The sequence below is a fragment of the Corvus hawaiiensis genome, chromosome 3, assembly GCF_020740725.1.
Source record: "Corvus hawaiiensis isolate bCorHaw1 chromosome 3, bCorHaw1.pri.cur, whole genome shotgun sequence".
Classification (NCBI taxonomy): domain Eukaryota; kingdom Metazoa; phylum Chordata; class Aves; order Passeriformes; family Corvidae; genus Corvus; species Corvus hawaiiensis.
Genome location: NC_063215.1, coordinates 33550988 through 33578578, shown reverse-complemented (window position 1 = coordinate 33578578; position 27591 = coordinate 33550988). Strand labels below are relative to the sequence as shown.

At 43.4% G+C, this 27591-nt stretch overlaps 1 protein-coding gene and 1 long non-coding RNA gene across 2 annotated transcripts; one reads left to right on the top strand and one right to left on the bottom strand.

Moving 5' to 3' along the window:
• Nucleotides 1-470: 470 nt before the first annotated feature.
• Nucleotides 471-4342, bottom strand: LOC125323751. Its single transcript, XR_007202632.1, has 3 exons — nucleotides 4147-4342; nucleotides 3452-3526; nucleotides 471-589 (listed from the first exon to the last, which is right to left on the bottom strand). It is a non-coding gene; the product is annotated as an uncharacterized LOC125323751 (long non-coding RNA).
• Nucleotides 4343-23740: 19398 nt separating this feature from the next.
• Nucleotides 23741-27079, top strand: HTR1B (5-hydroxytryptamine receptor 1B). The gene is made up of 2 exons (XM_048297727.1): nucleotides 23741-25034; nucleotides 25943-27079. The coding sequence occupies exon 1, from the start codon at nucleotides 23839-23841 to the stop codon at nucleotides 24970-24972; it is 1134 nt and encodes a 377-aa protein (XP_048153684.1). The 5' UTR covers nucleotides 23741-23838; the 3' UTR covers nucleotides 24973-25034; nucleotides 25943-27079.
• Nucleotides 27080-27591: the final 512 nt, after the last annotated feature.

Below are 27591 nucleotides of genomic sequence, written 5' to 3'. Positions count from 1 at the left end.
TAAGGGAGACACTCCTGTTGAATCGTAAGTTTCGGAGTGGACCCCCTTGCCAAACTTAGCCCAGGACTTGACCAACAGTATACACTTAAAGTTTTTAACAGTACTTAAACTTAACAGCACTTGATAGACGAATTTAAACAATTTAACAAAAAATTCTTATATAATTTACTAGCCCAACAGTAACTCACTTATAGGCCTAATTTATGAATCTAATGTATTTAAGAATCTAAGACAGCAACATTCATAGTCCATTTGCTATAGCATATTCACACTTACACTGGCCTAAAGGAGTATGTGCAAGGTACAGTTCCATTATCTGCTCTCTTTTACATCTATTTTTTATTTGTAACTTTTGAATAGAACTAAGTCCAGCTCAGCTTATATAACTGTTGGAATATAGTTATTCCTGTGAGCCAAGGATTCAGCTGATGGATTTGCCACAATAATTCCTTATTTGCAAGGTATCACAGCTTTAGTTATCCACAATGAATGTAAAGAAATGTAAAATTCTTACAATCTGTGCAGAGGAGTTGGTGTTGCTTTGGCAGTATCTCATACTTGTTGCTTTCTCCAGTTTTACAGAAGATTTCTTCATAAAAGAAGAAATATTTAATGAGGAATTTGGAAATAAGGCAACTCAAACAATTTCATTACCTATCCTGTGGTGTATCTGCATCCTGGTGACAGTCAGATGAATGTACTTGCACACAGCATAGACAATAAACATTTCATGGCATTTGATGAAAGGGATTGTATTATTTTGGATTCCTTCTTGATTATAGTCTTATGTTGACTTCACTGAAAATGTTTTTCAGGAGACAATTGAGAAATTAAATGTGTTCCTAAAGCAAAACAATACCACTATGCCAGATATGCTATACTTAAAGCAATTATAATTATTAATATAATATTCAGGATGTAATGTTTAATTTTAAGTTCTGATTTTCCATCCTATCCTGTGAATCTCAATTTAATTTCATTTTTTATCTTCATTTGCAAGCATTTTTTTTTCCCTTGGCACATGAGTCAATTTAACAACCTGATCAAAGACCAGAACTTTCTATATATATGGACTATAATAAATTTATGCCATTTTCCTGAAATTTGTACCAAAGCAGAGTAACACCTCAAGAGAGGCACTGCTATATTTAATATCTGAACAATATATAAAATAGTAAGACACCAAGTCTCATTACACTGTGATATAAAACAAATACTAGGCAATAACATTTCCTTGAGTCCTCAAAAATGCAAGCTGGCAAGCTCTCCTGGGATATGATTAACAGCTTGTCAGCTGGGGGTACTTACAAATGAAATTATTTCTTTAGCTATTAACCTTTGATGACATCAGTAATTCCCACATTTAGGGCACAACAGGGTCTCATATTGGACACGGAGGAGGAACATGCATTGACTCACACTGCAAACAGCCATACCAAAACAGAGTCTTTTGGGTGGCTTTAGCTTCCATGTTAACAGCTAAGCAAAAGCCATATTTTCAGTAGCAGTTAGGAGCTTGTGGCTCCCACAGTCAAGTTATAAGGAGATTTTCAGAAATATTCAGTCACCAACTCCTCTAAAAAATCCACTTATTGCTTTTGGTGCTGGAAACAGCTTTGGTCTTCTAATGAGCTACCCCGTACAGACATTTCTCAGCCCCAGGGAACAGTGGCTCAAAGGCCTTCCTTACTTGGCCATTTCTCTGCCATTATTTTCACTCAGCCCTCCCCTCTCAAGCCTTTGGTGCCTGTGTTTTACTCCTGTCACAACTCATTCCTGTTTCAGCAGTAAGTGTGGACTATTTTATCTTGTGCTTGACCAGCAGAGAGGTATTCCCTTCCTGCTAAAACCCTCTGGGCATGACTCCAACACAAGGAATGTCTGTTTGCAAATTACCCTAGCGCTGGGAGACAATGATAGATGACCTTTCACAATATTGGGTGAGGCATTGATGAAAGTCATTGATCCCATTTTTGAGTGACTGTCTCACCCAAGTAGACAAGTGAAATGAAAAATCTGTCAGTGTCTGCAAAACCTGTGCTTTTTCAGAGACATCAGAAGCTTTTTCAGGGTTTTTTTTGTTGACCTTTTGGGCTCAGTGGGGTTAACAGAACTCATAATATTGTTCATATGTGTGTGGGTTTTTTGTTTGTTTAATTGGGTTTTTTTTTAAAGCCTTCTTCTATGCAAATGACTTGTTTGTTTTCTTGTTCGGGTTTTAGATAGACAAGAGACAACTGGATATCACTCAGCCTTTTACTTGTGTGAGCAGCCCTCAAGGACAGGGCCACTGCACCCCCAGGAAGGAAATCCTTTGCAGATGAGGCAACAGGACTTGGGAGCATGTTTTCTAAGGCTAGGTCTACACATTCCGTAGACAGTTTTCTTTTTTCGAAGAAGCTGTTCTAGTTTTTTTAATGTATGACCACCTATAAGAATCAGCTATTATTTCTTTGTGTTATTTTACTGGCACAACATTAGTGGCTTGTTTTCTTGACAATTAAGACTGGATCCCAAAGAGTAAGTGATAAAAACATGTCACCTCATAAGTCAGCTATTAATACTTTCAGACTTACAACCGTAACATATGCTGCTACCTGAAAATAAATGTTCCATAAAAATGTTTTAATTTCTTTTTGAGCGGCACTGCATACATGTTCTGATAGTATTAAAGCTGGTTAGGTGAAGTTATATAATGCCAGTCTATTTCTGAGGGAGCACATAGGCGAATTTCCACCAATGACATACAAATAGTCATCATCAGAAACTTGCCTATAAATAATGGATTTAGCATTCATGCATGCTAAAGTGGGGTAATGAAGATTCTGGCCTTGGCAGCTGAATTTTTGATGAAATGGAAAAAGAACTCTGTATTTCATTCTAGGTTCTGCAAAAGCCAAACACATCTCTGGTATCACCTGCACAGGGAGATATGCATCAGAACAGATTGCTGGGAGGGTGCAACAAAGAGTTTAGATACTTTCAGACAGAGAACACAGCAGTTGAGGACTTGGCTGAGAAACTAAGTATCAGTTCTGGAAAAAATATGAATGTTGAGAAAATCTTTTCACACTGAAACCAAACAAACCAATCAATGCTGACTCTGTATGAAAGGTTTCCTACATGAGAAATGCTCAGTTGCCCAATAGCTCCATCTGCCAAAGGATAATTCTGCTTTTCCTCTCATTCTGAGTGCTTTGTGACACTTGCTACACTGCTTATGAGCCATGCTGTGCAGCAATTCCCCATTAACAAATCAAAAGAGATCTCATTTCACTTTTTGTTGTCTGATAAACTTCAATTTACACATTTAGTATGGTATAAGAAAACCTTTGATAAGGTCAGCAACACCACAGTCAGCCTTCAGAAAACACTCCCCTTAGCCTTACCACATAACAGTGTGCCTCACTGCTCTCCTTGCCAATAACTCCGACTGCAAACCATCGCTTACCTGAGGCAAACCAGTCCCATCTTTGTGTCCAGTCAGCATTTCCCTTTTAGCCTCATCCCTAGGCTTCTGAATATTCTTGATTAGTTGATAAAAATTGAAAAAGGAAAACATTGTAAGGACTGAAGCATGCATCACTGGAGTCCTACTTTCTTTATAATGCTCCACCTTTAGAACAAAAGCAAGCACATCTCCCACTCCAGACCCACAGTTTGAACATTCACATCTGGAAGTTAGCCATGAACAAGTACAGCCAGGTCCACATAGAAATGTTAGAATCTATATTCTCTGCTCTACCCTGCTATTACCCCCTAAAGCCTGACAAAACAGAAGTGTGCATCAAGTTAATAAAGTTTCTCTGGTTTAGTAAATGAAGAGTCAGAGTTTTACTTTTCACCTAGTTAACAAAATGTTAAACAGGAATTTGGGAGTCCCGTGTCCTTGAAATCCCTGATTTTTAACCTTGTTGATAAAAAGAGAGAAATGTGGCACAAAGCATAGTTCAAGCTGAGCCTCCCCAGCTGGGACATGAGGTTCATATCTCAGAGCTCTGGCTCCAGAGCAAAGCCCGGACTCACCCATTCTGCCACCTGCAATGCTTAAGCATTGATGCCAGCTCATGCAGCCTGGAGAGGTGATAAAAACTGAGCACACTGTCAACCCAGCCTCCTTGGGAGCAACTGCAGACTTTCACTCACCTCTGCTGAAGAAGAAGGAAAGAGATTCCCTGTGTAGGCATCTCCATGGTCAACAAACACATCTGGTCACCTCTCACATCACTGTCAGGGAAATATGTTGGCACCAAATGAAAGCAAAAGCCTTTCCTGATCAGACCAATAAAGTCTGACAATTGTCTTGTGGTGGATGCCAGAGAGATTCTGAATATTTTGGCAGAAACAGCGGCTTTTTCTAGGTGGGAATCTGCCTACATAGTATTTATGCAAACATTTCCTCACTTGGTCTGTAACCACCCCTTCACAGCGAAGCAGTTCAGCATTATCGCCAATTCTTTAGATAGTTGTGAGTTTAAAATACTACCACTGCCTAAAATAAAAGGAATTTCAATCACAGTGCTCCCTGAAATGAAAGAGGTGGATGCCAGTTTGACAATTTAAGCTGATAGCTGAGATACTGCCTCTCCAGCATTTTTGGCACCTGGCCTAGGGAGGAAGGAATGAGAAGAAAGGACAAAGAGAAAGAAGGGCTAACAGAGGATGAACATGATCCAGTTCATTTAATATAATGACAGAAATTCCTGGTGGGGACACTGATTTACATCTACAGGCACTTCAGAGCCAGCATTAATAACAGGTACACAGTTGTACAGCTGATACAGCTGCTCAAAGAGAGAATGTGACCAAAAGAATTATACCTAGCATAATAAAAACAATCAAGCCTGCAGGTCAGAAATGTAATGGAAGGATAGTAACTGCTGAGCCCAAAATTACTACCTTGGTTAGCAGCCAAGATAAAGAGTGGGTCATAAGTCTATCTGCAGTCACGAAAAGTCACGAAATAGGTATTTCTGCATCCACACCTGAACTAAAAGCAGCAGTGTGTGAAAATTGATCAGCTGTGCAGGCAGGTATACAAAATACCTAAACAATGATTCCTGAACCCTCTGCAAGCACAAGATCAGGCATATAAGAGAACAGCATCAGCATTGGCACATTAGCATCAGCAAAGAACCATTTTTATGTGCCAGGTACAGATTCCTGGGTTAGGCACGGGAGAGAACTGTTTTGAAAAGCCTCAAAACATTATCTCAAGCTGAATCAGAGCTGTGCTCTCAGACTGAAAGAAGTATTCTGCTACAGGTAGGGGAGTGCAGGGGTATCAAGGGTTCAGAAAGTTACTAAGGAACAAAACTTGTAGGCATTGCTGGCCTGCCTGAGCACCACGTGAATATAGCTGAAGCAAGAACATTGCAAAAGCTGAGGTACACAGAACTATATGAAAGCAAACACTTCAAATCAGTATTTAGCTCACACTTACACCCAATCTAGCAGCACATTATGGAAAATTTAGAATTCCAGGCAGCATTACTATTCACAACAAGGAGGTTTGCCTTAGCATACTGGATATTGCAAGCTCTCCCCTCAGTGCAAACTGCCCTGTGGAATAAAATGGGAAAGCTGCAAAATATTCCCAGGAAAGACCGTATTTGTAAATGCATCAAGAAACATGTCTGAAGCTGAGGGAAATGTTTTGCCACAGAACCCAAACTGGCCAATATAAAGAACAACTAATAACTGGAAAACATGTCATTTAGTAAGCTAAGTAAGAATCACTTACGGATTATACTGTCAAGACCAACATATTCAAGGCCAAGATGGCAAACAAGAATAATTTGCAAAAGCAGTGGTTCCAGATTTCTTACCCTCTGTTGACAGAGACTTCTAATTTCCAATATGCAAGAATTAGAGACAAAACAGAAGGCACTGAAATGCCTTTGGCCAAGCTGTAAAGATTGCCAAGTACCAGCTGTAGTCTGGTCTTTCTGTTCTTTGGACAAATGGCCACAGCTAATGCAGCAAGTCATCCTGGTATTCAGGGGTTTTTTTGTGACCAACTGGTGATGTGCCCCTTCTGGAATTGAAATGACTCAAAAGAAACTGGCCCGTGAAAGAAAGGCTCGAATACAATCTCTAGGGAAAGAGGTTTTGCTTGTCAACTGCTTTAAATGTCATGTATTCAGACAAGGTGTGTGATAACAGAGAGAATATCTTTCAAACCATCAGTTTTCTCCAGTAATGCCCAGGGTTCCTCTGTGATATCAAACATGTTGCAGTTCCTGCGCAGATGGTGTGATTTCACTTGGTTGATAGGATCACTACGGATAAATGCTTGATTCTTCTAGAGTGGCCATGGCAGTTTCTCTCTGTTTTTCATTCTCACTCTTGGGGATTAAAATCCTGGGAAATGCCTATTTACCTAGTTGGTACTAGTTAAAACAGAAATCTATACACATCACATACCATGCACATCAATGCCATGGCAAAAAATGGTTCAAAATGTAATCTCGGTGAGAGCAAGCTGCCCACAGAACCATGTGATCCTGCTTCAGGCCGCAGGGCCTCTGCAGACCAGAGCAAGCCATGCTGTTTGCAGTGACTTCCTGTTCTCCATTTGCCATTCTTGTATTCTGATACCTTCTCTATGACTCTTTTTAAGAGGAATTAATCTCGTTGAATACCTTCCCTTGTTTTTACAAATGCAGATCTTCAGATTCAGTTTAAGAAAGCTGTCTGTGCTCCGTGCAGAGACGGCTGATGAGTTCTGTGTGGTTACCATAATCTGAATCACTGTAGACTGGTGATTTAATATTTTAATGTAATCTTCTACACACCTACAATAAGCAAATGCATTTAGAAATAAAAATTGTTTCAAAGTGCCACCAACTGTTGTTTTTGCAAACTGCAGTTCAAAGAATGTGTTTTTTAAATGCTTCTACTGGATGTGTTAGCATTTTTTGGTGTAGCACACAAAAGAACAAGTGCACATTACCCTTTTCCCAAGCTAGACAAGCAGTACATCCCATTACAGTATCTCCCTTACGGTTGAGTTTCGAAGACAACATAATACAGTATACCAGACACACTTTTTCTGTTGTTTATAAAATTCTGTATTTCATATTTGTTTTAATGACAGGTCAATTTCCAAAACTTTCAAGAAACCTCCAAAATTATCTGAGAGAACAAAGCACTAGAAGTTTGCACTGCTTTTTAAATATGTCTGTTATTAGTGATGTGCGAGTTCCTAAGCATTAGGTGTGTGCTAAGAACAACATGCTCTGGTGGTCTGCTTTCATATCCTCAAACTTTCACTCTTCTCAAAATTTGCTTTCCTAACTTCCCTCACCCCCTGAATTTTGATTTCTCCTTGTTCAAGCTGGACTTCCCACAATAAGAAACTCTTTTTTGATCTGCTGACAGTAAGCAAAGAAGCAGGATCATAAAGTTTACCAGAAAAGCACAGTGGCACAGATCTCTTGGTGCCACAAACAGGGTAAGCAATCACAGGAGTTTATCAGTCTGCGTTGTGCATTAGTAATAGAGTGTGAGACAGTCCTCCTGGAGACCGAATGGTTACAACTCCTAGGGAGCTGATCTCCATAAATAGAAGCTCTAAATCAATTTTGTTTGCTTGCTGTGATTATATGAAGTGCATCAACTATTAAACAAATCAATGTGACCCCAAAGATTCCTTGGCTTAATATCTTATTATTTTGGGGCTATAGGCTGATTAGGCATTTAAATAATTTTCTGTGATAGCATCTGCATTATTTGAATATACCAGATTGTGAACATGAACCTTTAGATTCCTCCAGTGCTTCATTTGCCAGCAATGATGATAATAAAATTAACAGCCTTCTCTTGCTTTTGCCGATACCATTTAGCTTTCTCCAGAGAGGTCAAAGTAGGCATTTTACTGGTTTGAAATGACATGTTTCATGCAAGGTTTGAGTTATTCATCTATTGACTGGTGGAAGCATTCATTTCAGTGAACAGTAAGTTACTCCAATCTTCTCAGTCCAAATTGATCCAACAGAATGAGACCCCCTTTGAACTCCTCCACAATTTTTCTTTCAAAACTGCATCTCTGAACCCCCTGTAGATGTAGTGGGTAATCGGTGCTGATTGATTTCTGAATGTGCAGATGGAAGAACAGGGAGAGGAATGACGCAATGACCTGAGAGGATGGAAAGTTCAAGAACACACTAGGCATATGCCAAGGAGACTTTTCCTAAAAGCAATTGTGTGACTGCAAAAAAGCCAATGAGGAAGAAAAAAATCAAAGATATAGCTGAAAGGTGAAACAAGGAGATTGTAGCCTGAGGAAACAGTAGTGAGATGGCTAGAGGAGGGAGGAGTTTTCAGCAAAACAGCACACACTTAAATGGAGGAGATGAAGAAGAGTGCAGAATTCTAGAAGTTCCTAATCACATAGAAAGAAATCTGCTCAGTTTGTTGTTCTGAGGAGGATCCCAAAGCAGCACAGATTGACAAAACAGTAGACATCTGAAGCATGTGTTAGTTCCTTTTTCTTAATAAAAGTTTCAAAAGAAACAAATTAATAGTTTGATTAAGATAAGCAATGATTTATGATACCCACAATTTTCCTTACATGAGGAATTCATGTTTTTTAGATTATTTCAAAGGTTTGAAATATTTTCTGACTGTTTCAAATGAATAGAAATATCCAGATTCTCAAAACCATCACTGCCTTTTTGTCACCATAGTAAGAAATGCCTTTATTTCCATTCACTGTTTTACAAGTAACTGTGTTATTATCATCTACGTAAATCTCAAGTGTGGTGCACTATGACTTCCTACTTTCTGACTGTGATTGCCATTGCCATATGAAAGTATTACATTAAATAAAGTAAGGCCGGAATTTGCAAATTGCATTGCAAAAGCAACTGAGAACAGAATGACAGAAGGACAACTGGCAAACAGAATAAAATCTTGAGAATTTGCAGGGTAAAATATCACGTTTCTATGGCCCACACTATTGAGGTGCTGCAGTTTTGTTTTCTTTTCTAGTTTAGATCTAAGAAAACCTAATTAGGATTCATTAAATGACTCTTCTGGTATTAACTTAGGTGACAACAAATAATGCTTATATTGTTTTCCTTAATGAGGAGTAAATCTGAATTTTGTAGAGCTGCAGCCAAAGCCTCCTGCCCCTATTTAACATTGCTTTATAAGAAATATGTCTTTTCAATTTTCCTTGTTTCCTAATCAATTACTTTGGCATCCTTTCCCCACTTCAAAATGAATACATTTCACCATTCATTAACACCGTGTTGAATAGCAGTGCTTCCTTTTGTAACAAATCAGCATTACTGTAGTGTGCAATGTGGGTTGTCTCATTTACATTAGGATTCTTTATATCATTCTGACAAGAGAGACATTTTTATAGGGAAAATCTAATGTATGCCACAAATATTTGGTTGCAAAGGCAACTAGACTAAGGCAGCCCCCCTGGTTTTTGCTGCTGCAGAAGAGACTCTGACGTGCAGCACCAAGTCCTGTGTCCTGCCCCAGCGCAGATGGTAACAGCATTCATTAGCACAGATCAGGCTCTCCACATGTACTGCTGCCTGAATGTTGACCCCACATTCCTCTTATTAGAGAGAGATTGTGAGTCTTTTGTTCTCACTAATGAGGAGCAAGACAGGGTGAACAGGTTTGGGACTTCGCTGAAACTCCCACACCACAAAAATGCATTTTGCACCCTACAGTCACATCACCCATCGGAGAGGTGGTTATCAGACAGAAGCTGAACTCAAATGTTACTTCAAGCTAATTTCCAAGCTTCCCAAAGTCCCGAATTTCTGACTTGTCTGCAACAAATGAAGCAATTCTTTACTTCATCACTCTCATTATTCCAAACCCACTTCTGCTGAAGTGGCCAGGTATCCTTTAAACCCAATATAAATCTCATACTATAAACCTCTTAATTTAACATTCCTCATGGCTATTTGAGGAACAAATAAATATCCTTCTGCTTTTCAGAAAAATGCCTCTGCAATTAAAGCTTTTATTAAATCCTTAGATTAGTAAGAGCTGTACTGTCATATGAATGGTCTATCAGCATAAAAAGACACGGAGTATTCCTGGTAAATGAAAATTCTTATGAAAATCATAGGATCCATGGGGCTTGCCTAGTACAAAATGAATCTTTATCAAATGGTATTGGATAATTAATAGAACAACAACAATAGTAATAGAATTGTAACATTTGCTTTCATACATGCTAAGGCAAAACTTTTCCTTGATCAATAATCTAAGGAGATTGGGTTTCGTCCATCAATTTTACTTTCCAGAACATTGTATCCCTCCTGCAACCACACTTGAATGGGTGAAAAGCTTGCTGTTTCCATTCATGCTGTCTGTTAATGTTTTGTGCTGGGCTCTTCCACGTTCCTGGCAATCCATCATATTTCTTACTTCGTTAGTCCAATCCCTATTTTCTCTAATTCCTGTGATTTTACAGTAATTCATTCTGAAAGCCAAACAACACACTGCCAAAATCAGGTCACCCTCACCCTTAGTTTGTTAACATATGGTGTGGGCCAGTGGCATGACAAAGCAGGATACAAACTCTGCTGGGATTTTAATACAAATGGTGATTGTCCCTGCTCCCATTTACATACAATACTTAAAAGGACAAGTCTGTGTCTTCACTGCCTTGATAACTAAAGCTACCTTTCCAAAATTCAGTCATCACTATTTATTAATCCCTCGTGGCTATGTCCAGAAATCCTGCTGCATTAATGTAAAGAAGCATAGAAATGCTGGCAGGAGTAGGATCCTCTGGAAGTCATCCAGCCTGACATCCTCTGGGGAGCACAGCGGTGCCAGCGCTGGATCAGGTCAGCCTGTGGCTTTGCCTTGCCAATGCAGCAAAGGAGATGCAGCTTCCATTTGAAATTGTCCCCTACCTTGCTTCCATGGATTAGTTTATAAAATGATAGAGTACATCTGCAATTTACTAGTGACCAGCTAGGCTATATATGCATATTTTAAAATAAATTATGCAGCTCTGATTTTATGTGAGTTCTTATACTAACCATCATGATCATGAACAACAGATTTTTCCCTTCCTTTTTTTGACTGCCTTTCACATATATTTATATATCTCACACATATATTTTTACATATTTTATCAGATATATAATTTTATTATATATAATTATATATGTGTATACCATATATCTGATATCTATCTGTACCTGTCAGTCTTCTTATACTAACTTCAAGTTATATAAGAGAAACAGCTCAGGAGAATGGTGTAGGAAGAACTAATGGGACTGAGAAGTCAAATATCAGAAAATAGAGGCATGAAAGTAGAAAGACTTGAAGACAGCAAGTCTTTTTAACCAGTAGGAACAGGTTAAGAATGAATCTTGACTGCAGGCTGTCTGATTGCAGGCTATCAACAACTACACTGGCACAAGTCACTCGATACCAAGTACTCTTAAATTTAGCAGACGGAAGCATGGAAAGACCAACTGAAAGCATAGAAATTCATGCTCAAAAAGATGGAAATTTTTACCAGAGGAAGCATTTTACCTGTGGAATAGACTAAAAAGGGACCTGGAAGAATGAACTGGGATGGGTCAGAATGTGTGACCTACTGAAGACCTCTCTTGTGTCCCTGAGGATTTTTCTGCTTTTTCTCCTGCTATCTCAGACGGGCTGATAAAATGTATTGCTTGCCTTCCTCCTCTATGGCCTGATTCTTGCTCCAGTCACAAATTCTTGAGTCAGAGTTGGTAAAATTGTGTGGCCTGTGGTCACGATAGAGATCCCTAACACTTCTTGGGTCTTTAAAAACCTGTTACTTTTTTCTGCCTGCAATAGGTAGATGCTCAAATTCTTCAGCAAGTTTCAAATATTCAAAAAATGCTACCCAGGACGTAAGTAGTGTGGGTGGAATTTAATTGTAAATGTACATAGTTACATTGCTTAAATGACAGTGATGTTTAGTCCTTATTTTGTCAAAATTTGTTTTTGATCCCTGAGATCATTTGCTGTTAATTTTCTGTATTTTCACATTTCTGGCGTTTAGAGTAACACACACAGACTTTTCCTACAGAGACACATCTATTTGCAAATCACCTTCATCTGAATATTGTATAATTTAGTGAAGCTACTGCTTGTATAAGCTACTATTATCAAGATGCAAGGACTGAAATTATCTAAAACTGTTCAATAAATATCCTCTATTTTCTCTATTGCTTTCCTTCATCTGGCTGTGCCCACCAAGTGTTCTTAAAATTACAAAAAGTAAAACTGTGCCCTTTAGCTTCACATATATCCTAATATAGAGACTTTGACAAAAGAGTGTTGGAACCATTTCATCAAGTCCTCCTGTCTCAAGGTCATATTAAACATGCTTGTGACTAGACATCCAAGTAACTGGTTTCTTCATTTCTCTGGTTTTTCGTAAATCTGATTGGCAATCAATAAGAAATTGCCGATATATCAGGGAATGTCAGAGGGGTTGAAAATAGTTAAGTTAGACTCTATGATCTTAACAGCCTTTTCCAGCCCAAATGATCCTTGATAAGCAGCAGTCTGACCCTTCTAAATGAAAGGAGAATTGAGTACAGAAAATGGAGTGAGGTACTGAGAAGACAGCAGATGATTTTAAAGTATGCTTAAAATCTCCAAAACAAGCTTAATGCACTCCCTTCCTTAAGGAAAGGAGGATATCTAAACATGCTCTAATAATTTCCACGAAAGAAATCCAAGAAAGGGAGCGCACACAACCATCAGCTTCCAGGAATAGCTTTCCTCATACTGTTTCATCCAGATAATATTATGCTGTCAACAACTGACTGACCCACGTTTCATGGCTCCTCAAAGGATGGTGTCTCAGAAGACTTTGTGTACTTACTGGCAATCAAAATGTCAAAGACTGAACAATGCTACCAAAATGCTGCTTTTTGAGAAGGGAACTACTGAACTCTTGCAGGTCTGTCTGAGAACATGAAACTATAAATTCTTTTTCTCAGGAATTTACAAAGTGTAAATGTAAATGTGAGATGTAGGAAGTGGGAGCACTGCTGAGGTTTTATCAGATTCATATTCAGAATCATGTAAAAGAGCAATCTACATTACTGGGTTTGTCACCACTGGTCCAAAGGTCATTGATAGGGCAGCACAGAAGAAGACAGGAGTAAATTAACTCCTAATGTTACATATAGTACTAAGCCAATAAGAAAGTCTGCTAAGGCAAGAAATGTACCCCAATAAAAGACATTTCCAACAATAAATGCCACAATTTTCACCACAGCCAAAGGAGAGAAGAAGAGGCCTGGAAAATTACTGATAATAGAAGTCCTGTCTGCAACGACCAGGTGCCTAAAGTTTTATATTAAGTGTATGCATGTTAGGCAGAGGTTAGGTAGATTCACTTAAGATGAAACCCTCAATTCTTATAATCAAACTTTAAGCAAGATATCATCCTTTGGGGAGATTTTGTAGAACTTAGTCTTTTAGGGCAGATAAGAAGCAGATGCAGAAGGGAAAGAGTAATCATGTTCTCTACTTCTCCAAACTCAGTCTTTAAGAACATAATTTCTAGCAGGTTTGGGGGTTTTTCCCCTTTTATCTCTATAGCTCAGAACTCAGAGCTGAAATGGAAGCAAACAACCAGGTGCTCATTACATTTTAATAGTCTACTCTTTTGTTTATTTCTGGCTACTTGCATAAGGGAAATAAGGGACATTCCTTATCTTTTAAATATAACAAAAGATATAGCAAAACTGTTTTCTCAAACAGAAAATAAGGAACTTTTATATTTTGTAGGTTCTGGTTGATCTTATTTTGAACTTTCCACTGGGCTTATCATGTCAGTTTATGTGGATCAGTCATTTGTTGCTGTATTTGGTTTGCTTGACAAGGCTTTGGTAGCGGGGGGCTTCTGTGAGAAGCTGAGAGAAGCTTATCCTGTGTCCAGCAGAGCCAGTTCCAGCTGGCTCCAAGACAGACCTGCTGCTGGCTGAGGCCGAGCCCATCAGTGATGGTGGTAGCACTGCTGGGATAACATATCTAATAGGGAGGAAAAGCCCTGTGTATCTGCAACTGTAGCAGAAGAGCGGAGTGAGAGAATGTGTGAAACAACTCTACATTAAGCAATGTCAGTGAAGGTGGAGGGGGTGGAGGTGCTCCAGGTGCCAGAGCAGAGACTACACCCCATGGAAGTCCACACTGGAGCAAATATCCACCTGCAGTCCTTGGAGGACCCCACACTGGAGCAGATGGATGCAGCTGAAGGAGGCAGGGACTCCAGCGGTAGCCTGTGCTGGAGCCAGCTCCTGGATGAACCCATGGACCCATGGGGAGGAGTCCATGCTGGAGCAGGTTTTGCCGCCAGGGCTTGTGACTCTGTGAGGGATCCATGCTGGAGCAGGGTGTGCCTGAAGGACTGCACCCTGTGGAAGGGATCCATGATGGAGCAGTTTGTGAAAAGTTGCAGCCCATAGGAAGGACTCACATTGAAGTTCACAGAGCACTGTCTCCCATGGGAGGGACGCCACGCTGAGTGGGGGAAGAGTGTGAGTTCTCCCCGAGGAGGAAGCAGCAGCAGAGGCAATGTGTGATGAACAGACCGCCAACCTCATTCCCCATCCCCCTGAGTTGCCTAGGGGGCGGAGGCAGAGAAATCAAAAGTGAAGTTGAGCCCAGGAAGAAGGGAGGGGTGGTGGGGAGGTTTTTGAAATTTGGGTTTATTTCTCATTACCCTACTCTGATTTGATTAGCAATAAATTAAACTAATTTCCCCAAGTTGACTCTGCTTTGCCCATGACAGTAACTGCTTGAGTGATCTCTCCCTGCCCTTATCTCAACCCACAAGCCTTTCATTATATTTTCTCTCCCCTGCCCAGCTTGGATCTTGACAGCAATTTCTGAACAGTACAGATGAAAAACAACACAGGAGAAGACATTGTTAATAGCTACTATTGACAGAGAGTTTATTCCAAGCCACTCAAGGTGTAGAATCAGGACCCTCAAAGCTATTTTCATAGTAGCAAATACAGTGTCTCTGCTCAAAAGAATTGCAGTCTAAGATTAGCACTAGCAGAGGCACACAGGTGGGAAAACATCAGCAAACAAAATACTATCAGGAAGAATAATAGGTAGCAGTCATAGTTTAATCAACAGCCTGACTCTTGTAAAATATATTTTGTTGGCATCACAGCAAGGGAGGATTTTTATCCTTTATAATGAGGATATCTGTACCTACTACAGGAAACTTATTTCAAGCCTGGGAAGGCAGGAAGATGTCTGACTGAAATCGAATAATACTCTGGGAGAGGCCAGCATCAGAGGCTAGTGGGAGGCAATAATTAACCTGAATATGTGATGAGAAGTAGATGAATTACCAAAGGCTTTGAAAGTCATGTAAAGAAAATTTGCTCGTTAGTGAGGTTTTAATGGAGGAATAAGATAAGCAAAAGGATGCACAAAGAAGGGATGAAGAGAGAAGAGGGTCATGGCCACAACATTTGTGTGGTAGCATTTAGGTAGGTATAATGAAACTTTCAAGATCAGGAAAACACAGCTGAAACATTACAGAAACCAAGTTGGAAGTTTTAGCAACTAAACCTCCCTAGCTTCAATCTGCTCTTAAGGGGTATCTTGGGCAATGAGATAACTTCACCTGAGTATCTTCTGGACTCTTAGATGGGGTTTATGGTTTTAGAGTGTAGAAAGCCCCTACGATTTAGGGCTCTGTTTTAAACATGACAGAGGCTGTGGGTCTTGAGGGGACATGCAAGGATATTCTTCCTCCTCCTTTGCAAGCACAGTAGTGGGAGCAGAGTGAGGGAACAGGTCAGGCTCCCATGCAGATGTGTGCTAAGCTGAAGGAGCAAGACATGGACAAGGCGGTAAAGCAGATTAGAAATGAGGGGGAGAAAGTTCATCACTAGGATGAAAAGTCATGAACTTTAATGGGGATGTGGGGACAGATCTGGGCCAAGTCCAAAAATGTTTGAGAGTAATAAGAAAACCAAGAAAAACCCAGTGAGTGGCAGATCGCCTTTTTTTTTTTTTCTCTCTTTAATAATAGATGCATATTTTAATAGTAGTTCATAAGAAGAAGATTCCTTAGGTTTGGAAGCCTTGGTTTGCTCTTAAAGAGGTGAACTGTGCACCCGATGTGTACTTTTGCAGAGCTCCTAGAGTGTAGAGATGGAACCATGGAGAGTAAGAACTGGGGAAGGGACATAGCAAGGTTTGCCCAAGGAAAGAAGGAGAAACCCATGAAATTCACAACTGGAATTTAAAAGCTACAAAATAAAATTATCTGATTCTGCTTCCACAAACACAGACATGATCACCTGGCAAAAGTCCGTGTCTCAATTTTTTTAGTCCACTAATCTTTTAAAGGCTACATCCAGAACCCAAGGTGTTTTTCAGATCACCTCAAAACCTTGTTATGGGCATGTTCTACCTGAGATCTGAATCCTTCAAGACTGACTTCCTCCTGTAAAGAGAAGTAAAACATACCCTTCTAAATAGAGACCACATTTATCTTTTACAGTTAAGTATTCCCTTCCCCAATAATGACCTTAAACATGAGACATGAAGACATGCACTTTTAGAGCTTCTATTAGGAAGGTTAGTTAAACAATCTTTGGGTAATGAAAAGATTGGGAAATAAGAAAAGAAATATGAAAAGATTAACAATTGGGACAATGCTGATCTGGGCTGCTGATCTGGCTCTGTAGTTCTACTTGGTTACTGTAAGAAAAGCCAGATGAGACACATTCTACTTCCAAGAAGTGGGATGCATGACTGACACTAACCGTGCTGTAATTACACCTCCCCTGATGAGGAAGAATTTTAGAGTCTTTGCCAGGAGTCCAAGAGACGAACGGACGGATCTTCAGCCTTCTCTGCTTTCAGATAGTTGTTGATTAAGTCTTATCAGAGAAATAGGGCCACTTAACATGACCCAGACATAGCACAGAGCAGAGAATGCAGGAGAATGCCCCGTTATCAAGATTTACACAGTCTTTTAAAGGTAAATTAACCAATGGTCATTAAAAAGTACATTAGTTTTACTTTTCCACCAATGTATAAGAAATCATCTAGTCACGTAGACAGGAAGTGCGGAATTCTTTATCCAGTCATTCCAAACTACTTCTACTGCAGAATATGAAGTAGTAGAAGAAGAAGAAGAAGGTCTGGAGAACAACAACAATCCTCCACTTTAAAGTTTTTTGCTTTTATCTATTTACTATATTAACAAACCCAAATCCTCTAAATTTTTCTTCCTGTGACAATCTTACATAATATTCTATCACCTAGTTCACACCAGTGTAGATTCTAATTCTTCCCAGAGGGTAGGCAATTTTCTCCAAGGACGAAGGTCAAAAACGGTGTTGTCCAGGGGGGTAGAACCCTTTAAAACAGGAAGAGAAATATTCTCTGCACTCTGGGCTCCTACACGACTGCCTTGTGTTTGGCAGAAGCCTCAAGTGACACAATTTTATTTACCTATCTCTTCTGGGCCTTTGTTTTCTTCCCCAAATACCTACCTATAGAGCACCGCTGGATACTGATGGCCTTTGCTGGTTTGATTATCTTTTAGTAGATTCACTTGTGGATTTCACACTTTGCAACATGTAGACCAAGAGTTTCATAACAGCCTCTCTCCAAGATCAGATTATGTTGGATTTAAGGGGTTTACAGAAACTGTCTTCTGTCGCCAGAACGAAATCTTCCACTGTGCTCTACCTTGCAAAGTGCTGCTGAGAATAACTGTACATACCCTGAATCTCTTAAGGACCTCTTGACCTTGCAAAGTTCTGATATTTGGATGATGCTATGATCATTCACTACTCCTTTAGTCTTGCTACACTAATCTGCTGATGAAAGTAGGCCTACAAGACTTTTGTGGCCTTCAAAACTGCTTCTGTTCCTGAATTTCAGCATGTTGTAAGAAGCATCCCTCTCTAAGCCTCTCGGTAAGCAGAACAGACAACTAAATTTTGCAATTAAGTCTCATACTGCAAAAGAAACTGTCAACTAGTAAACATCCTAAAAGGACTCAAATTAATGGATGATGCATTTTATTAAATTAGCAGCCCAAATCTGCATGCCAGCAAAAGCTCCTAGCTTCTGATTACCTCCGGGAACAAAGACTAGAGCACGCTTATAAATAGTGGCAGTGGGCTTAGCATATGTTACCTCCTTTCCTAGATAAATATTAATTATCCATGCAGAAGAACCAGATCTCTAATAGGAAGAAATCTTTGTGGCTTCCCTTAGATCAATGGTGACATGATGATTTCGCTAGGAAAATATTTGATTCTCAATTTTCAGCAGTTTTACTTCTTTGCAGTGATTCACTGCATTGCACAAGTTTACATCAAGCTTTATGCATTAGTAGCTTGTTGCTTTAAAATGTGTGCAGACTTTTTTTTAAACACAAAATTCAGTGTTTCATTTCTGAAAACCTGGTATTTTGGGACCCCTTTAAAATCAACTCTGGATCCTGAAAGGAGACCTTTAGAGATTCCATTCTCTAAATCAGACAAAAAGATTTGAACATACTGAAGTGGGACACTGCTTTAAAACTGATATAGGTCCATATCTGAAAGTGAAGAATTTATCTTCTGCCAGTTCTGAGCAGATGAGATGAGACCTTTTTTCATTTGAATCCCTACAAAGTCTAAATGCATTCATTGTCCTTTGCCTTCATGCTGAACAGGTGCTAAAGGTTATGCCATTGACTTTTATTCCTAGACAGCTGTACCTTTATGTCATAATGTCATGGCTATTTTCTACAGATCGTTCCCCAATGGGTAGGCATGTATTTTATAGCAGGTTATAATCCACACATATTATAGCAGGTAGGTTAAAATCCTTTCAGGTATATAACTTCCAGCCTGAACTGGAAGGATGATCACTGAGCCAGATCCTCTGGCACCAAAACAGGCATTTGCACTGATTTTAGTGTGAATTAGAGGCTCCAGGAGCCTCAAATGGAAACCACAGCCCTTTTCACACAAGCAGTCAATTCTTCTGATTTGTAACAAAGCAGGAGAATTATGGCCAGCGTGGAAGGAGAGGAGACAAGGCAGGATTGAAGTGGTTTCCTGTGGAGTATCTCCAGGAACATTGTTAAAAATCAAATTCCTTGTAGATGAATGAGGAGCAGACACCAGCCTCGACTTCCACCAACTTCAACACCACCACAACCGAAATGTGTCAGGATCAGTGCAGTGAGTGGAGATTAACTGCTAGAGCCACTGTAAGGGAGAACTGGAGGGTTTTTTTTTGCTTGACCTCAGTTGCCTACTCAGGGTAATTGAATACTCTTCGGAGGGTATCTGAGTGTATTTTTCAGCAACTGTCCCTGACCAGTATGGGTTGAGAAACTCAGTGTGTATTTGTGCCTTCTGAGCCCATGTGCTTGTTTCTCTGTCTGGGTCCTTAGAGTAAAAATCAAAACTAGGCCCAGCTGTTCCTTATAATTAAATATCAGTAACTCAAGCTGGGTGATTTTATTTTGACTAGTGACTTAAAAGTGATGACATTTAAATGGCCTTAGCTGTATTTCAAAGTTAACATTGAGAAACTTCACACAGACATTAGTGTTATTTGTCTGTTGGCAAACTCAACAAAATACCACTGTGTTGATTTACATAGCAAAGGTTATCTTTGCTAACAGAAGGACTCAGAATTTCATTATTTAAAACATGAGTATGAATCTCATCACAGTACAGGAGGCTACAGATGCCATTACACACGGCTTACCACCTGAGTCGAGAGCAGAGGTGAAGTTTATATTGTGCTCTGAGCCCCGTGTTCAAATATACCTAAAAGATCCAAAAGCCAAAACCCACACAACATTATGTGTGGCCAAGAGAGATCTGACTGTACAATGAGGACTTTTCCTTTCTATACTTAGGTTTGTTTCTATGTGTCTGTCTTCCCTCTCTAATTTATTTATAAGATATTTACGCCATACATGGGCAGTCTGTGAAGCAATAAACCAATAATAGGTTCAGTTTTCATTGCAGTTTCTATATTTGGGTATTTTAGTACATCAAAATCTGGATATAAGAAGTATCAACAGTCTTATGCCAGCAGAAAGAAATTAATTTTATGCCTGCCTCTGCACAGAAGCCAAAAGCTTCAGGAAATAAGATCTCTTCTCATAAGCATCTTTTCAGATCCAGTTAGGAGAGGAGAAAATAAACAATGAAATGCAAGCTTCTGGGCAACAGCACAGCAGTGAAATATGATCCTTCATGTGATAATACATATGATTCACAATACGTGTCTGACTGGCACTCCAAGACTCCAGTACTTATTGGTGATCTAGGAAGAATCCAGTGCTTTCATCAAGCCTTGGCCTTTGGGAGTCCAGTTGTGACAGGGGTCTATGTACAGCCTGGCAGTGCAGAGAGGAAGAGCAGTCTTTTAGAACCTGAGCATCCCTTGTTGTGACACAAATCCTTGGAACCAGCATGCACAGCCTAAAGCAAGCAGCAGTTCCAGTGCCTGGGTGGGGACACGTTTTCTGCCCGCTCCTCCAGCAGTGATGGCAGCACCATGACATGAAGCACTCTTAGGAAGCTGGCTTTATTTTCTTCCTGCAGCTGTTCAAAACCCAAGCCTGAGGCCCTGGAGAGATGCGTGGGGAATGCTTACTGAACCTGCCCAGGAAGACCAGGTGGTCCTTATAGGAAGTCAGGTGAGGTCACCACAGCTAGACCTGTCATGTGCTGGGTGAACATTTTGCTGACCACTCACAGCAGTGCTACAGAACTGAGTGGGAAACCAGCGAGCACAATGGAAGAAAACAAATGAGGGAGGAAAAAATCATCTTCTTGGCAAGACAAAGAGGGAAGCAATGAATGATGATTACTGATGAATAATGACTCAGAATTAATGGAGAAGGGCAACAGCAAAAGCTGTGCACTGAACACAAATATTTTAGAATGAGGATAAACAGTGACATTAGTAGGGTGGCCATAATTCACATAATAATTGTCTACACTGCACCCCATCACTGCTAGCAGTGGCTAGGGCTAGAACATTGCCCTTGGAAGCTCTATAATTTTATCAGAAGAGCCTTTGCACAAGAGGAAAACTGTTCCAAAACTGAATGAAGGGCTAGGTTTTCCTCTTGTTATTATTGGTGTTTTAAATTTAAATCCCTCTCAGATACATAGCCCTATTTGGGAAGAATGTTGAGCTACAGAGGCTTGAGGGCAGTCGCCAACTTAAGCACAACTAAATTAAGCCAGAAATGTTGAGCAGAAGCAAAAGCAATATCACAGTGTATTAGAAGCCAGGATTATGAAATCTCTGCCTATCAAAGAGATCAGAAGAATGCAGACAGCTCTGTATTATTATATTTAATGCAGTAAAGTTTAGAGGCTCTAACCAATTACCAGGCATGGAAAGGAGGTGGTGCCTGCTTGAACACAAGGAGGCACCACAAAATAAAAACAGACCAAACCCTATCCCCATGCCCTCTCGGGAAAACAGAAAGGCTTATTGACATTTTATCTTCCTGTCAGTTCAGTGAATGTAAGCAAACCTTGACTGCCACACTTTCTTTAATCCTACATCACTTCTTGAGAGAGTCTAACTAAAGATCTGGGACAGAGTTTACAAAATCTCAAGCACCACCACTGTTTTTTTTTTTTTTTTATCTCAGGAGATCTGTGGGTCTTAGCACATCTCAAGATCAGGGCACCTTGCCCTGTGCTGAAGCAGGGAGGAAGGGGCTGTCCGTGCAGGGCTCTGGCTTTCCCACACTGCTGCGCAGCCCTGGCTCTTCTTCAGTTCAATGCTTCTCTTCCTAGAGTTTCCTAACCCCTCTGGGCCACAATGGGTCCCCTCCAGCCTCCTCTTGTGGTACTTCCTTGATCTGCATCCTCTCAGGTGAGCCAGTCTCTCTGGTTCAAGGGTGACCAACAGGGCGCAGAGGTTTCTCACCCTGCCCATAAGCTCGATGTCCCAGGCAGAACACTGCAGTGCCCATAGCTGTGTGGTGCTGAGTGTAGCCCAGAAAGGACGGAACCACAGGGAAACTGTTTGCTTTTCCACCACAGAGGAAACCAGCCAGGAGGAGATATCCAAGAGGGAAGTCCTTAGAGTTTACAGGGAACTCAGGCATATAGCAGCACGTGGAGATGTGCACAAACATGCTTGCAGACTGAAAACGCTTGTCTCCTCAACTGAATTTCTCGTGGTATCTTCGGGAGATTTAATCGGGCTGGAGCATAGACATCTCACCGAGCTTGGAATTATCCTGACCCAGCAAAAAGCAAGCTCGCACTTCCCTTTGTGCGCAAAACTTTCCTGCGGCTGCTGAGAACAAACGCTGGCAGGAGCTGCGGGACCTGGACAAATGTGTGCTCCCGCTGCTCCTGTCCCCGCCTGCCGAGCGCCGGAGGAGCCCGTGGGGCACATCAGGGCTGCTCAGCCGCGGGCGTGCCTCTCCAAGCACATCAGAAAAATAAAGGAAAATATATAAAAAGAAGAGGGATATGATAAGAAAGCCTGAGCCCAGAAGACACGGGATTACTAGAACTGTAAAACAGGCGATGTGATGCGGTGGGCCGCGCACCCCTGCTGCAGCGGGGCTCGCTGCGCTGCGTAGCCCCTCGCCCGGCGGTCAGGGCGGATGGCCCGAGATGCCTGCCCGCTCTGGCTGCGCCCCTGTCGCGCGTCGTCTTGGTCACCCCGGTCTTTCCCGCACGGCCAGTACCGGCACCGAGCGGCACTTGTAATGCCGCCGAGGGACGTGGCGGCGGGCAGTACACCCCGGCCACGCCGGGCTCCTTGGGGAGCCTGGCATCGCCCAGCCCCACGGCGTAGCGGGCACGGCGCGAGATAGGATGAGAAAACCGGCAGGACCAAGGAACACCTGCATCCGCCCGTGCCGTGGCATCCCTCGTCGGGCTGGAAGGGGAGGGGCTGCTCCCCGCCTGGGCGGGGGGCGAGCTCGGGCTCCTCCCGACGCCTGCAGGGGCAGGGGCGGGGGGAGGGCGGTGGGGCGGTGCGCGGGGCCGGAGGGCGCCGAACCCCCCCCGTCGGGCGGCTCGTGGGTGCGGGAGGGAGGGCCGAGGGAGGCGGCGGCGGCTCCTCCTCCGCGGGCAGGCGGGCGGGCAACCCGCCCGAGAGCGGCACCGGTTGCTCGGTGCCGGCGGAGCCGCGCCGCGCCGCCCGCTATATAAGGGGCGGCGGCTGCTCGCCGCTCACTCGCACCGGTCCCTGCCCGCGGCTGCCGGCGCTGGGCGGAGGCCGGGCCCCGACAGCATGGCCCGCGGCCGGGCGCAATGGGAGGTGGTCTCCCCCCCTGCCTCCCGCGGACCCTCCTCCTCCTTCTGCACCCGCGGCGTCGGCTGCTGCAAACTTGCTGCGGCGGGCTGCGTGTGAAGGCACGGCCCGGCGGGGCGGCTCCGCTGCCCTCGCAGCCCCCGCCGTCGCGCCCGCAGCCGGGGGGGCGAGGCCGCCGCCCGCGGGCATGCGGCGCTGCCACCGCGCCCGTCGAGACACGGTGTGGAGCCGCGGGCGGCCGGGCTGCGCTTAGGGGCGGCCGGGGCGGGAGCCCCATGTCCGGGGCTCGCCGCGCTCCGCGGGCAGGCGGCGGGGCGATGAGCTGCCGGGGCGAGCGGGCGCGCCTGGCCCCCGCTTTGCCCTGCTCCCTCGCCTGTGGGGAGTGAGGCTCCGCGGAGCCCGCTCGGAGCTCCCGGAAGGGCGGGCAGGCGGGCGGGAGGTGGTGCCGGCGCGGCGATGCTGCAGCCCTCCCCCGGCGCCGACGGGGTCCTGCCGGGGTAGCGGCCCCGCCGTGCCGCGTCGAGCCCCGCCGTCTGCGGGGGCGGCGGCCGCGGAGGGATGGAGCCGGCCGGCCCCTGCCGGGCGCAGTTGGGCTCCGCCAACGACTCTTACCGAAACTGTAGCGCCGAGGAAGTGATTTACCAAGATGCCACCCCCCTCTCCGGGAAGATCGTGCTCGCCGTCGTCCTGGCGCTGGTCACCCTGGCCACGGTGCTTTCCAACGCCTTTGTCATCGCCACGGTCTACCAGACGAGGAAACTCCACACGCCGGCCAACTATCTGATCGCCTCGTTGGCCGTCACCGACCTTCTCGTCTCCATCCTTGTCATGCCCATCAGCACCATGTACACTGTGACCGGCAAGTGGACGCTGGGTCAGATCGTCTGCGATATCTGGCTGTCCTCGGACATCACCTGTTGCACGGCGTCCATCCTGCACCTCTGTCTCATCGCCCTGGACCGCTACTGGGCGATCACCGACGCCGTCGAGTACTCCACAAAACGGACTCCCAAGCGGGCAGCGGGCATGATCGCACTGGTATGGATCTTCTCCATCTGCATCTCCATGCCCCCTTTGTTTTGGCGGCAGGCGAAGGCCGAGGAAGTATCTCGCTGTGTGGTGAACACGGACCACGTCCTGTATACCGTGTACTCCACAGTAGGAGCCTTCTACTTCCCCACGCTGCTGCTGATAGCCCTCTACGGGAGGATCTACGTGGAAGCCAGGTCGCGGATTTTGAAGCAGACGCCAAAGAAAGCAGGTAAAAGACTAACGCGGGCACAGTTAATTACGGACTCCCCCGGGTCGACCTCTTCCGTCACGTCCATAAACTCCAAGGCTCCCGAGGGATCCAGCGAAACGGGCTCGCCCGTGTACATGAACCAGGTGAAGGTGAAGGTCTCGGACGCCCTGCTGGAGAAAAAGAAGCTGACGGCCGCTAGAGAGCGGAAAGCTACAAAGACTTTAGGGATTATTTTAGGAGCCTTCATCGTGTGTTGGCTGCCCTTTTTCATCATCAGCCTGGTATTGCCTATTTGCAAGGACGCTTGCTGGTTCCACATGGCCATCTTTGACTTTTTCACGTGGCTTGGATATCTCAACTCCCTCATCAACCCCGTCATCTATACTATGTCTAACGAAGACTTCAAACAAGCTTTCCACAAACTCATACGTTTCCGATGCACAGGCTGAAATGTTGAATGCGATGTGTTCCCCGGGGCAGTCCCCATGCACGCCCGCGCCCGGCGCCACAGGTAGGTCCGCGCACCCCGCCCTGCCCGGAGAGCCGCGGTACTCGGGGCGCGACGGGCCGGGGGGAGGCGGGGGATCGGAAATGGGGCCGGGGGGGAGGCGAGCCCACAAACAGCTGGTGTTCAGACTCTTCGCAAGTGGCGGCGAGCACTGGGGATGCTCCACGCTTCTGACATTTCACGGTGTGTGTGTGCGCGCGTCGTGTGTCCCGTCCGTCTCTCCCCCCCCCCCACCCCCCCTCCTCCCAGCTCGCGGGGAGTGACTCACGGCAATCTGCTTTTTATTCCACCGATTAAACCAATCTGCCGCCATTTCGTATTAAAATACCCGTGTTTCGGCCAATTAGTGCTAAGTGACACTTGCTTTCCAAGCCCGCAGCCGAGCTCCCCGGAGAGCGCCGGGGCCGGGCCGGTCCCCCCGCCCGCGGCGGCTTCCCCGGTGCCTCCTCCCGCCCCCCGCTGGCAGCTGCAGGCACCGCTGGGCAGCTGGGCGTACAGCCCCCTTGGAAGGGAGTCGATGCAACCCCAGTACCAGTGGCATTTTGTGTTTTGGTTTTGGCTGTTTGGGTTTTTTTGCGAGGAAGGGAGGTAGGACAGGCCCCAGATGAAGGCTGCTGACAAAGTCCAGCCCTACTTCTTTCTGGCCTTCTCACGGCGCCGGCTCTCCTGCGGGAGCGGAGCCGGCTGCGAGCAGGTGTCCCGAGGGGAAAGCTGCCCTTTAGCCACCGTGGGAGACTCGACACCTTGGTGTGTCGTCTCTTCACACGCGGAAGCGCTTTGCCTTTCCGCGCTTCTTGACAGCAGTGGCTGCCAGCTCATCGCTGAACTCAGCGCCACGTTCTGCAGAATGCATTCATGCCTTTATTGTGATACTTTAATAATTCTGCCAATCTTTTGCTTTTTGTCTGCAGAATCAAGTTGCTATTGTAAAGACCCACTGCTTGAAACTTCCCCAAGCCCAGTTGCCAGACTCATGATGCTGCAAAAACGTCAATACATTCTGCCACCAAACTGCTCAGCTCTGCGTTTCAGTGTAATGACTCTGGCAGAGATGCTGTTCCAATAGGCACGCAGATCAGTTGCAAAAAAAAAAGAGGGCAGCCTCGAATCAAGGTCTATAATTCATCTGGAATGAAGAAAAAAAGTTTGAGAGTAAACTCCATTTATTTTGCAGGCTTAACTTCTTAATTTGTTCTCTGGCCGGTTGTAGGGGTGTGCACAAGAGCACAGTTGTCTCTGTCTATGTTGGTAGCATAGTTGTACTTCTGCACACCTGTAATTTCTTTCTTTCAGTGGAAAGAGTTGCTCCCTTCACTCATAAGGCCAAGAGGAGAAAAAAAATCATGTTTAAAATAGGAGCACCACAGTAAATTCTGTAAATGACTTCTCCAGCTGAACATCCGTGAGAAGTGACAGTGTGCAAAGGTTTTATATTTGTATTTCAAAACAATAGCAAATGCTCTAGAAACAAGAGTTGTAGACCTGTTCAACTGCACTGCATATCTGTAGTCTGTCCTCATAGTTGCCTTTAGAAAGTAAATACTTCTTGCTTTTACTCCATAAGGGCAGAAATCAAGAAGTCCAATGACCTTTTCCATAAACCAGCTGGGAATAGAAGTAGCAGTTTGATGTTGTAACCATGTTTTCCATTTTGTGTCAGTTGCACACCCTTACCGCATGAACCACTGCGAAATTTAGAATTCTCTAAGTACTTAACATTATTTAGTGTATTTTGTAAAGAAGTGAAGCAGTTTGCTCTTTCAGAAGAGCTATTTCACCTGCAAAATAAATACCCATGAATCATGAATTAACTGATGTTAGTGAAATTTCTTGCCTCCCTACTTCCCTCCTATGTTTTTTTAGTTTCTTCTTGTTTTGTTTTGTTTTTTTCTCTTTTTTTCTCCTGGTTGGACCTTAAGACAGGTCTACGCGTGTTCAGCAGAGTTTCAGGATATGGTCCACCTGCTGTGATAGAACTGCATTGATTGTTCCTCTTATGTGTAAATGAAAATGAGTATAAACAATAAAACGCTTGACTGTGTTCTCAAGAGTGGTAACAATTTTGTGACTGAAAGGAGTATTTATTGGTTTACCTGCTTTCTCAGTATTGACTTTTTAGGTAACACTGATTTGATGAGTCACTCAAGAAAGCACTTAATGAAGGTTGAAATTACAAGCTTCAATTGGTTGTTAGTTTTTAAACAGTCAGCTTTACTTTCATTGTAGCTAGTTCTGGTAGTCATAATTCTTACTATTTTCATGTAATGTCAGAATAGATGTTTAGAGTTTTTCCCAAATATTTTTATTACTTCTTTAAAAGCAAACAAAACTTACTTTAGCATTTAGTAGACACTGTAATCAATGTTCTTTTAAGGATGCGTGTAGGTATTCTAGATGGGGACTGTTAAAAGACTGGAAAAATCTTACATGATTTATCTCTCTGCTCTTCTTTAGAGTTATTCAAGTAATAAGGACTCGCTTACTTAACTGGATGGTAAAGAAAGTACGTGACCCTCTGTGCTTCTGCTGCTCATAGGCAGACGTCTGTAAGATACAAATT

Bases quoted from the DNA above. Each gene is read 5' to 3' on its own strand.
- HTR1B (XM_048297727.1), top strand. From the start codon at position 23,839: ATGGAGCCGGCCGGCCCCTGCCGGGCGCAGTTGGGCTCCGCCAACGAC.